Genomic DNA, 12,168 nt, shown 5'->3' on the forward strand with positions numbered 1-12,168 from the left:
AAAATTTTTGGAAGTCATAGTTAACAGTTGATAGAGTGATGGAAATAAACTTTTAAAATCTGGATTTGTCATTATTTTATTATATTAATAGTCACTTCAATAGCTTCACCAAGAATCTCTCTTAATCCAAGGGGAAAATAAATTTCCCTAATCTTCCCACATTAAAAATACACAACTGTGACACAGCAGGATTCTGTAAAACATCAATGACTGAATCATGTACCAAGCAGGTCATTGTGATAAAACAATAAAGGAAATGAAAAACTACATATGGTCATGTTTTTATCATTTTTTAAAAAGTTACTCTTTTGAATACTAACTCAGCACAAGTTACGCTTGTGCTGTTTGTTTCTCACCTAACCCATTTTGATTCTTTCGAAATTGACTAAGTAACTTTAAAAATTCCCCTAACAGAATTCATGGAGGGGTAGCAAAAATGAATAATCATATATGGTTCACACAGGCATATGTAAAGCTTGTTCAGGAATCGTATGCTTTTGAGATAGTTGGGGGATAAGGGTTAGGTTATCCTGCATAGCCTGATAAATATACAATAAATCATGGATTTATTGTATATGGCAGTTGTCAGTGTCCAGAATCCAATTTCAATACGGTTTCTAACTGTCTCAAAGCACTGAGGACCTTAAAAGGTGGGATTCAAAAGACTACCCATTTTCCTCATTCCCAAGAGGTCCTTAAATTAATGGCTAATCTATGGAAGAAGGTCCTTGTCTTCAGATTTAGTTAGGTAGTAACATACTCTTTTTTAGAATTAAACACATCAATAAACCCAAAATAGTGATCTGACTGATCATTATGCTGCTTCTGACTTTTAATTAATGATGAGAATCTGTGCTCACTCCTCAAGAGAGTGGCTGTACATTCCATATGTAAGCAAAGGCAAACAAGAGTTAGGCAAGCTTCAAAACTTTAATACAGAAAAAAAGACACTTCCAAAAATAAATGTCACACAAATAAAAGGTTTTTAAAAAGTGAAAGATATTCATGGAACAAAACCCTTTATTATCAAAATATACTAAATACTTAAATCTAATGATGTTGAGGGTTCAAATTCTGGGCCAACATAGCTTATAATAACATAGTAAAGTAGTGTTTTTCATGATAAGGCTGTTTTAAGACATCACTTAATATAGTTACTTTTTAAACCTGTATTTTCTTAAACATCCATTTCACAATTCATTTATTTATTTTACATTCATTTGTAAAACACATTTTCTAACACTGGGTTATTTTGTGCTTAATAATAATGAAACATGGTAAAATACTTCAGTGATTTAAAATCTTTGCTAATGACTATACCCATTACAGATTTTTTGGATACTTATACAGCTACTGCAATAATCAGAAGACCTACAACTCTTCTTAAAAATGACACTCAAGTTTGGTAAACATGCTAATAATTAGAGATGTATTTTTTTTCTAAGACCATCAGGATTTTCTAGTTTTTTTTTTTTTTTTTAATCTGCAAAGATAATCTGCTCATTTAAGTCACTTTAAACTGACAAATTATAAAACAGAGGAAAAGTGTCATTTTAGAATTTTCTTTATAATTTCTATGGTTAAAACATGGATGTCCTCTTTCAAACTGTGATAGCACTAAAATTCTGTTTTTGAAATTCTAGATTTTAAAATGTTAAGAAATACAATGCTAGTTACATCTAGAGGGGTATTTTAATGAATTAACCTAATTACTCTTTAAGTCTATAAAGACTTTTTCTTCAATGTGGGTGACACTGCCTTATATTCATCTCAGTACTCTAGAAAATAATTCATTTTATATGTGATCCAAGACAAACCCCAACATATTCTAAATTCTATTCTATAACAAAGGACTAATGTATATCATCCTTTAGATTGACAATTTAGTAGACAGATACAAATCTAAAGCAAAATTTATATAATTAATTGTGCTTAAGTTGGACACAACTGAGAGACTAAGCACGCACTCAATGCCAAGTACAACAGACTTCATCCTTACAATTTGGAATTAATTTTCATGCAAAATTTTATATAGAGTATTGATCCTTACTTGTAGATAAGGCAAATTTTTATCTTTCAAAGTAATCAAGACAAATAGTAGAAAAAGCATTTTATTTAAATGGAAAAAGCTACATTTAGATCTGTAAAAGGTGTCAATATAATATTGCCTATACAGAAAAAAATTCAGATGTGAATAGCAACAAATAAAAGTTATACATCTTTCTACTTAGCAGTGCAATTAATTCACATTGTAATAAAGTTAAGTCAAGTATAACAAAATCAAAACATTTTTCCATAATCAGTATACTGAGAATTACAGTGTAAAGATCATTTCAGGTTTAAGAAATCTGCAATCAATCTACAGAATACCCAAGACAAGGGAGACAGTTAATTCATTTCATTATCAGATGTTGGGTTTTTTCAATACTGTTCACAGGAAAAAAGTAACAAGTTGACATACATGTAAATAGAATATATTTAGTCTATACAGTAAAAAAATACAAATTATAAAGTGAGCTAACAAAGAATGAAATCTGAATACAGATTTATAAAACTGACAACATCTTAGATAACACATACAGTATTTTTCATGTAAAAACATCTAGTTTCAGCAAAAAATAATTTGGTTGCTTTTCAGATGCATTGTAGATCTTATAAGCTGAAGATGCAGATGTCCACGTATCTTAAAAACCATAATAAATGTCTTTCTCAATGCATACAAAATGATAAATGCTCTCATCACAGTCTCAAGAATATTTTTGGAAGTTTGTTTTGTCTTGCTTCAGAAATACATTTAAAATGGGTAAAAATCAGGATTTCATGGTACAATGAAACAGTAAACAGTGCTCAGTTTACTGCTAATGTTGAAAAAAACCTAGATTTTACAGTACTCTAGTATATATGAAATTTTTTTTGATTTTACATTGCATATTTCTGAGTCCATTCTCTTGCGTGTCTGTTGTATCTGTAGATATACAAAAGGGATACAGTAAAAACATACAAATTAAATGTTTTAGAAGATCTGTCAATGTAAAACTGTCTAACTTTTTACATTTAATCACAATAATCATACATATACTAATTATTGGGTCAATGTGACTTTGGTTCATACATAAATAAAACAGAAAACATAAGGGATTTCTTAAACTAACAGATCTCTTTACAACCTATATGAAAATGTACCTAAGTTATAAATAACAAAATAAAGAAGTCATAAATAACAAAATAAAGAAGTCAATTTCTAATACAAATCTATAAAAGCCAACCCTGAATGGTCATTATCTGTAAAATGCAAATGAATCAATGGTACCAGCAAGATGTAGGTCAGTTTAGGGGTAGTTAGGGATAACTTCTCTTCCTGGAGAAAGTAAGGAATATGATATTCAGTACTTTCCAATTACCAACTTCTTAAATTTTAGATTTACTACTTAGAATTACATATAGCTTGACAGTTACTATCAAAAAACATGCATATTATGCAAAAGCAAAATAAGTACTATTAAACAGTAAAGGATGAAACAATAAGTGGGAAGGGGTGAGATTTTTTGTAAAAAGAGTAACAGTTTAAAAAGAAAGATTTACTCCTTTGGAAAGATAAACAACAAAAATACTAAGCGTAACTAAATGTACTTAAATACACTAATAATACTTATGTTTTGGCAGACTACATAGAAATGCATAGAAACCAATGTAAGCAAACACTTACTTTTCTTTGTCTGATTTATAGATTTGAGCAATATCTGGTACTAAGGGATCATCTGGATTAGGGTCACAAAGCAGAGAACATATGGACAATAAAACTAGATTTAAAAGAGAACACCATATTAGGTAATGAGTTTTCTACTTTATACAAAAGTACATATGTAAAAATAATTTTAATGAATAGACAATAAACTTACAAAGAAAAAAAGCAAAATGAACACATAAATTACATTTGAGATTAAAACATACAGACTCCAAATACACAGTTGGAAAATATTAGTATAGCATCCTAACCTCAGATGTTTCTTAGAGATACTTTTTTACTTTAACAAGAAAACTGTCCACTTCTTATTCTATTTTAATGCAAAAAAATCTGTGTTCTAATCAATTCAAGGTAAAACAATCAAATTATAGTTAATAGTTCAAACTATTTTGGGAGACTGAGCTCATGCACTTTTTATTCGGGCTTAGAGCTAAAGAGGGAAGATTTGTAAATTATTTTCAATGAAATTTTTTATTACATGTACAGTATTTGTATCAAATGCATTTAAAAATAATATGCACAGCTATCATTACATAACTTGTATATTTTACAATGTAAATTAAAATTGAAAAAATATAGTAGTTGTTTCTTGCCATGTTGAATCCAAGTACTAATGCAAATAGCTATATTTTAAAAAGCAAAAACAAACCAACAAAAAAACTAAGTATCTGAAAAAGAAGGGATCAAGGACTCTGGTTCCTCATTGTCTGCTTCCATGCCACCACTTCCAAGGGGATACATGGAGTCTTTGGAACAATCTTCCATCTTCACCTTCCTCTACTATGTTCATTTATCTTTTTCTACTGTTACACATCCAAAGGTGAATTTATAAGGCAGAGGTGATCCTTAAATGACCTGGAAAGGGGGCAATAAGGGCTAAGAAAAACTAACATTTCATTCCTCTTTTATCTTCCATCTACCCAAAGAAATTTTAAGTCTGTATATTAAACAAACAGGGTAAATTATCTGGGCTCATGTCTCCAGAAAATTTCCAAACTTAACTCATGATAAAAAGTGAAATAAAACATTTAAAATATTAAAAAGTGAAAAATGAACACATATAAGGAAAATACACGCTACTTTATAAACTAAGCAAGAAGGAGGTTCCTCATCTCCTCCCTCCTGCTACCAAGAGCCCTGTACCCTGATTTCACTATTATGCATACAAAACAAATGTTTTAAGGGAAAAGGTAAATATAGTTAACGTTCATTTGAGGCCACAGGATTGGAAAAGGTCGGTTTTCATTCCAATCCCAAAGAAAGGCAATGCCAAAGAATGCTTAAACTACCACACAATTGCACTCATCTCACATGCTAGTAAAGTAATGCTCAAAATTCTCCAAGCCAGGCTTCAGCAATACATGAACCGTGAACTTCCAGATGTTCAAGCTGGATTTTGAAAAGGCAGAAGAACCACAGATCAAATTGCCAACATCCATTGGATCATCAAAAAAGCAAGAGAGTTCCAGAAAAACATCTATTTCTCTTTATTGACTATTCCAAAGCTTTTGACTGTGTGGATCACAATAAACTGGAAAATTCTGAAAGAGATGGGAATACCAGACCACTTGACCTGCCTCTTGAGAAATCTATATGAAGGGCAGGAAGCAACAGTTAGAGCTGGACATGGAACAACAGACTGGTTCCAAATAGGAAAAGGAGTACATCAAGGCTGTATATTGTTACCCTGTTTATTTAACTTATATGCAGAGAACATCATGAGAAACGCTGGGCTGGATGAAACACAAGCTGGAATCAAGATTATGGGAGAAATATCAATAACCTCAGATATGCAGATGACACCAACCTTATGGCAGAAAGCAAAGAAGAACTAAAGAGCCTTTTGATGAAAGTGAAAGAGGAGAATGAAAAAGTTGGCTTAAAGCTCAACATTCAGAAAACTAAGATCATGGCATCTGGTCCCATCACTTCATGGCAAACAGATGGGGAAACAGTGGCTGACTATTTTTGGGGGCTCCAAAATCACTGCAGTTGGTGACTGCAGCTATGAAATTAAAAGACACTTACTCCTTGGAAGCAAAGTTATGACCAACCTAGACAGAATATTAAAAAGCAGAGACATTATTTTGTCAACAAAGGTCCATCTAGTCAAGGTTATGGTTTTTCCAGTAGTCATCTATGGCAGTTGGACTATAAAGAAAGCTGAGTGCAGAATTGATGCTTTTGAATTGTGGTGTTGGAGAAGACTCTTGAGAGTCCCTTGGACTGCAGGGAGATCCAACCAGTCCATCCTAAAGGAGATCAGTCCTGAGTGTTCACTGGAAGGACTGATGTTGAAGCTGAAACTCCAATACTTTGGCCACCTGATGCAAAGAGCTGACTCACTGGAAAAGACACTGATGCTGGGAAAGATTGAAGGCAGGAGGAGAAGGGGACGACAGAGGATGAGATGGTTGGATGGCATCACCATCTCAATGGACATGAATTTGGGTAAACTCCGGGAGTTGGTGATGGACAGGGAGGCCTGGCGTGCTGTAGTCCATAGGGTTGCAAAGAGTCGGACATGACTGAGCGACTGAACTGAACTGAGTGCTTTACTATGTGCTAGTTGCATAGTGACCATATGTGGTAATACTATTATAATTTCTTATTCGACATATGAGGAAACTAAAGTTATGTGAAACTGTTCTTAAAGGACAGCTTCTAAGCTAACTAATAAGAATCGACTGTACAGCACGGGGAATTCTACTCAATGCTCTACGGTGACCTAAATGAGAAGGCAACCCAAAAAATAGGGGATATATATATATATATATGTAAAGTTGATTCACTTTGCTGTACAGCAGAAACTAACACAATATTGTAAAGCAAATATACTCCAACAATTTTTTTTAAGTTTCTAGAAGTCGACAAAATGAATTGTTTTTTATAAAAAGCTACCAGTATCAGAAGATAAGTATTTAACACCTGACAGTCTGCACTTTCTCTTGTAATTATTTAGCTGCATAGTTCAGTCAGTTCAGTTGTACAGTTGTGTCCAACCCTTTGCCACTCCATGGACTGCAGCACACCAGGCTTCTCTGTCCTTTACCAACTCCTGGAGCTTGCTCAAACTCACGTCCATTCAGTCGGTGATGCCATCCAACCATCTGATCCTCTGTCATCCCCTTCTCCTCCTGCATAAGCTAACTGAATTTCATTTTGTGATACTATTCCAGGAAAGTTTATTAATCTGAATAACCTAATGACAGTTATCTTTCCTATATCTAGTATGTAACAGTTATGTGAAAGATTTTTTTAAAAACACTAGCATCACGATACTGGATGCTTGGGGCTAGTGCACTGGGACGACCCAGAGGGATGGTATGGGGAGGGAGGAGGAAGGAGGGTTCAGGATGGGGAACACATGTATACCTGTGGCGGATTCATTATGATATTTGGCATAACTAATACAATTTTGTAAAGTTTAAAAATAAAATAAAAAAAAAAAAAACACTAGCATCTACACAAACATTTTATAGGGACATTTTAGGTCAGAAAAAATGCCATTCATAAATAACTAACTGATCTGAAGGGCTGTTACTTATCTAATACTTGAAATAATCATGGCTGTAGACACTGTTTCCTATAAAGCTTACCAATTTTTACACAAGTTATGTAATCAGGTAGCATTTATTTAAAATTTTTTTTAATGATCATCAATTCTTCCTCTAAATTCTTCAAGAGAAATAGTTTCCTTAAATTTTATAAAAAGGGAAAACTACCAAGTTACTTTGAGGGGCAGATGTTTCTATATCAAAATAGTAACTCAGGCTCTCTTCTGTTAAGAGACAAGACAAGAGGGTGGCAAAGCAAACAGCATTAGTGAATGAAACAAACAGCTTCAGATGCCCTATATACACATCTCAAAGAATAATGCTATATAACTGTGAAAGTTGAGAATCTGTATGGAGTATTTATCAGTCCTTACAATGATGCTATTGATTGCCTAAAGTTTAGACTAACATGCTATATGTACTGCATTATTCTAAAGTGTAAATATGTCTTTTTTTTTTTTTTTTTCTGGCCATACCATGAGACTTGTTCCCAGATCAGAGATTGAACCTGGGGCCCTTGGCAGTGAAAGTCTAGAGTCCTACCCATTGGACTGAAAGCAAATTCCTGTCTTTTTAAATCATTTATTTTATCTGCCTAGTTTGGCATTACTTCTTAGATGAAGTAAAAGAGAGGTAAAACTTTATTATGTCAATAAATAATTCCATTTAATGAACAGGACAACTGGTCCTAAAATCTTATTTTTACTTCTGTGTGTGTATCTCTTTCTGTGTCCCTGTCTGTTTTTAAAGATAAAGCCCAAACTAAAGGAATGAAATGTCAACAGGCTTATCCCCAAATTTCTAGTTCTACCGTTTTAAATTTCTCTCATTTCATCATTTAGATCAGCCCATCAACACCCCTAAGCATGAGTAATATAAAAGCTATGAAAGGAAAGCAAAAGCAAAGCAGAAGAAAACAGTCAATTGGGTTTTTGTTTCAAACTTTGGTCCCTAAGACCTTTTTGCTGTATTTTTTCTGTCTCACTGTTATTAACTGTTTTAAATCTGATAAATGAAATTACCTTTTGACACAGTCAGAGCTGGTGACCACTGTGACCTCAGGATATCAAGACAAATACTTCCATTACTGTTTATGTTTGGATGGTAAATTTTTGTTGTGAAAGCAATCTAAACATAAAACAAAACAAAATTGTTGATAATCCAGGAACTATGAAAGCAAACAGAACCTATTTATTCTAGGGTAAAATGTCCTCAATTTCATATGACCTTAGAGGAGAAATGTATTCAACACAAACTGGATGAGCATCTACTTTATCCGAATGTAGTTTTAGCTACTGATAATATGAAAGCAAATAAATTCAGTTTCCTGCTCTTCCTAACACCAAGCAATTGAGAAGTATTTTAGAAATTGTAATAAATAAGTCTGTAATAGCTGGTGTGACTAGGTGAGTAACACCTGAGATAATTAACCATGGCTTTCATCACCCCTCAAAGCGACCCTTTCCTTAATTTAATGATCAATTGACACCTGAGCCTAGAAATAGAATGCTGACCCTATTCTGGAGGAAAGTTAAGGGGCCCCAGCTTATTACCTGTGCTAAGAAATCTACCAAGAATTCCAATCTTTCACAAGAATTGTTGTATCATTTCATATATAATCAGATGTTTTTAAAAATCTAAAGTAATTATCTCATGAGTGACAGAATTTGTTAATGATTCGCTCCCTCACTGACACCCCATCATTTGTTGGTTTCCTCTTTAGAGCTAAGCTAAATTTAATAAGAATGTGTTTTAATCTTTCCTATTTTTGTGCTTAGTTGCTCAGTTGTGTCCAATTCTTTGTGACCCCATGAACTGCAGCTCTTCAGGCTTCTTTGTCTCTGGTGATTCTCTAGGCAAAAATACTTGAGTGGGTTCCCATGCCCTCCTCTAGGGGATCTTCCCAACCCAGGGATCAAACCCATGTCTCCTACATTGCAGGTGGATTCTTTACCACAGAGCCACCAGGGAAGCCCAAGAATACTGGAGTGGGTAGCCTATCCATTCTCCAGGGGAACTTCCCAGCCCAGGAAGCAAACCGGGGTCTCTTGTATTGCAGGCAGATTCTTTACCAGCTTAGCTAGCTACCGAAGCCCTTAATCTTTCCTATACTAAATATAATAAAAGGACTGTATCTTATTTATTATATTTTGTATTCCCCAGTGCAACAGAATATGGTAGGTGCTCGATAAATGTTGGTTGAATACTTAAAAATTGAGAAAGAAGGATCAGCCTTGGAAAGAAAATCCCCGGAATGGAAAAGTCTAATTCTTGACCATAAAAACTTCCAAACTACACATATGTAATGAGGAAGGTAAGACAGGTTAGGGAAGCTAATTTCTAACCTAACAGATACTGCTTTTTGTTTACAGACATAGTAAAATATTTGATGAGGAAACATATTTTAGATTCAGTGGCTTTATGTAAAAGTTTGGACACGCCAACCCACCCAGTCTTTTGACATCATGAAAATATCTCTGGATAGAGAGTAAATTCCCTGACATAGAGGTGACATCAATGATAAAAATAAAAATACCTTTGGTGGTTTAAAAGGATAGTCTGTCGGAAAATGTACAGTGAGAAAGAAGACTCCACCTTGATATGCGCTATCAGGCTGAAATTACAAAATAATTACATCAGTGTCTGACTGCTGTATTTATTAGTAATCCAAGATGATTCCCTCCAAATACAATGGTTTGGAAAAAAAAGCCATCCTTTTGTCTTAAGTTCAAATCATTTACCTTGAAAACAGGTTTCTCTTTGTAGGCATGAAGGAGGATTTTCCAGCAATCATGCCAAAATCATAGTTTAAAACAAAACAAAAATAGGACACACACAGTAGAGTGGTGTGACTTGCCCAAATAAACCTGTTTATGAGTACAGGTTGTTAAAGATAAGTATACACACAAGACTTTGTGAGAAAAGAATGATGATTCACAGCAGTAATCAATATCAAAGAAAAGGGTTGAGGCTAGTATATTTCTTCTTAATTATAAAACCTAAGTTTTCATGCTTCTTCCCTTAAAGGGGCAAGAATAGAGATAAATTGAAATGACCAATTTATGAAAAGAAAAGGCTAAGTGACACTGTTACATAATTTAAACCTCAAATCTTCACTTAGTAACAGTTTACAAAATAATGTGGAAAATGTGAAAAAGCCACTAATGAAACTAGAGAAATTCAGTTTCATAGAATTATCAAATTAGGAATCAACTTTATAAGAGGAATTTAAATTTGGCCATATGCCTTTATAGCAATTAGGAAATACTATGTTACAAGCAAGAAAAAAAAAAGGATGATTTAAAAAAGAGGGAAAGGGGAAAAAAGTAGCAAAAATACCTTTAAATTCTATTTTAATTCATTTATTTTAATTAAATGTATCATGTTATACTCTGTCAACATGTTGGTAAGAATAGAAGGCTATCATTACTTCCTACTTAAGTTTCTACATAGATATTAGAGGACCATACTGTATAATTATTCTTACTATATACATTGTTTAATTCTAGTTTAGCAAAAATTATAAGGAATGTAGAAAATATAAGTTAATTACAATCAACAGATATGATCTTCTTAGATACTCAATTATACTATACAGTGGCATATTTACATTACTAAAATAAAGGGGGGTATGAGTAACATAAATTGCTACATGTGATTCACCTGCAAAATATTTGTGGAGGGCTATAATTCATAAGGGTGAGAGGTGATGTTTTGAAAGTTCTTGGTAAGCAATGAAAAAAGATTCCTATCAAAGTAGTTAAATAAATATGATGCACTTCACCCTTTAAAAAAAGAACTTAATGTAACAATTTAGTTATTTTAAACATTTGCCCAGGACTCCTGCTCTGAAAATTCAGTAACTGGTGTATGTTTTAAAAGCTTAGCATGAGGCAATTATGATTAAAAACTCTATGGCTTCCTGGATAAAGCTCTTTCAAAGGAGGGAGGACAGAATGATGCTCATGGAAACATGTTACTAACATACTCTTATCTAGAAGCAGACCTGAGGTGTCAGTGCCCATTCTCACACAATCAGATTTTTGCCCACAAAAAGAAAAGTCACAACTGCTTCTCAGGTGTAGAAAGAAATAAGCTTAACAAAGGCAATAAGTATAATGAGAAGCCAGGTACAGAACAGCAGGTGATTTTGAATTCAGGACAACGCAACAAGAGGCAAGCTCATGAGATGCCAACAGAGCCACTGCAAAATTGTATCTGATCTCTCACACAGTATGAAACACTGCAGTGAAACTTACTGCTTGTTACTTATAGGAATTCCATTATTGGGTTAATTAGACTTATATCTAACCTACTAAAAGGTTGAGAGTAACTACGCTTAGTTCCAAACAACTTTCTGTATTTAAAGAAAGATAAAGCAAACACGAAGCCTGGTTGCAAACTATGCATAAAGATCAGGGATTTGGTAAAGCACTGTAAATGTGTTCCAAGCAAGTATTTGCCACCAGGGCACTAGAAAATCATCATAAATCCTTTTCTCATATTTTGCTTTCTGAGTGACTCAGAGTACAAGAAAATTCAACCCTAGCCACAAACATCTGATCAAAGATGAAATGGTAAGAATGAAGGATGGTTGAAGGGATTAATTTCACATATATGAATCATACTTACAGGCCCCATAATAGTTGCTTGCCAGTGGAACACTGAAACAAACAAAGGAGTTTTGGAGTCATTAATAAGAGTTCAAACCTGTACTATTAATGGTACCAAAATCCTAGCAAGAGAGTAAAGCTTACAGTCATCTCCCACAGGTCCAGCTGAACAGTGAGCAGGTGGGTCACGTTGTAGATCACTTAACTCCTGAAGCAAAACAAAAATAGTTCAGATTAATTCTTTTCCAGTGAA

At 33.6% G+C, this 12,168-nt stretch overlaps 1 protein-coding gene across 5 annotated transcripts in view; it reads right to left on the bottom strand.

The window, feature by feature from the left end:
• Nucleotides 1-1,455: 1,455 nt before the first annotated feature.
• UBE2D1 (ubiquitin conjugating enzyme E2 D1) overlaps nucleotides 1,456-12,168 on the bottom strand; it is a 37,445-nt gene continuing 26,732 nt past the window's right edge. For 2 of the 5 annotated variants that reach the window (XM_055561037.1, XM_055561036.1), the window contains exons 2-7: nucleotides 12,060-12,123; nucleotides 11,935-11,966; nucleotides 9,839-9,916; nucleotides 8,325-8,430; nucleotides 3,707-3,800; nucleotides 1,456-2,965 (exon numbers count right to left, since the gene is read on the bottom strand). In XM_055561037.1, the coding sequence (XP_055417012.1) occupies nucleotides 2,920-2,965; nucleotides 3,707-3,800; nucleotides 8,325-8,430; nucleotides 9,839-9,916; nucleotides 11,935-11,966; nucleotides 12,060-12,123 (420 nt within the window). In that variant the 3' untranslated portion in view covers nucleotides 1,456-2,919. Of the gene's footprint in view, nucleotides 2,966-3,310; nucleotides 3,359-3,706; nucleotides 3,801-8,324; nucleotides 8,431-9,838; nucleotides 9,917-11,934; nucleotides 11,967-12,059; nucleotides 12,124-12,168 lie in introns of all 5 variants that reach the window. The other 3 variants (XM_055561040.1, XM_055561039.1, XM_055561038.1) reach the window with 2 other exon arrangements.

This window comes from Bubalus kerabau, chromosome 22, assembly GCF_029407905.1.
Source record: "Bubalus kerabau isolate K-KA32 ecotype Philippines breed swamp buffalo chromosome 22, PCC_UOA_SB_1v2, whole genome shotgun sequence".
Classification (NCBI taxonomy): domain Eukaryota; kingdom Metazoa; phylum Chordata; class Mammalia; order Artiodactyla; family Bovidae; genus Bubalus; species Bubalus kerabau.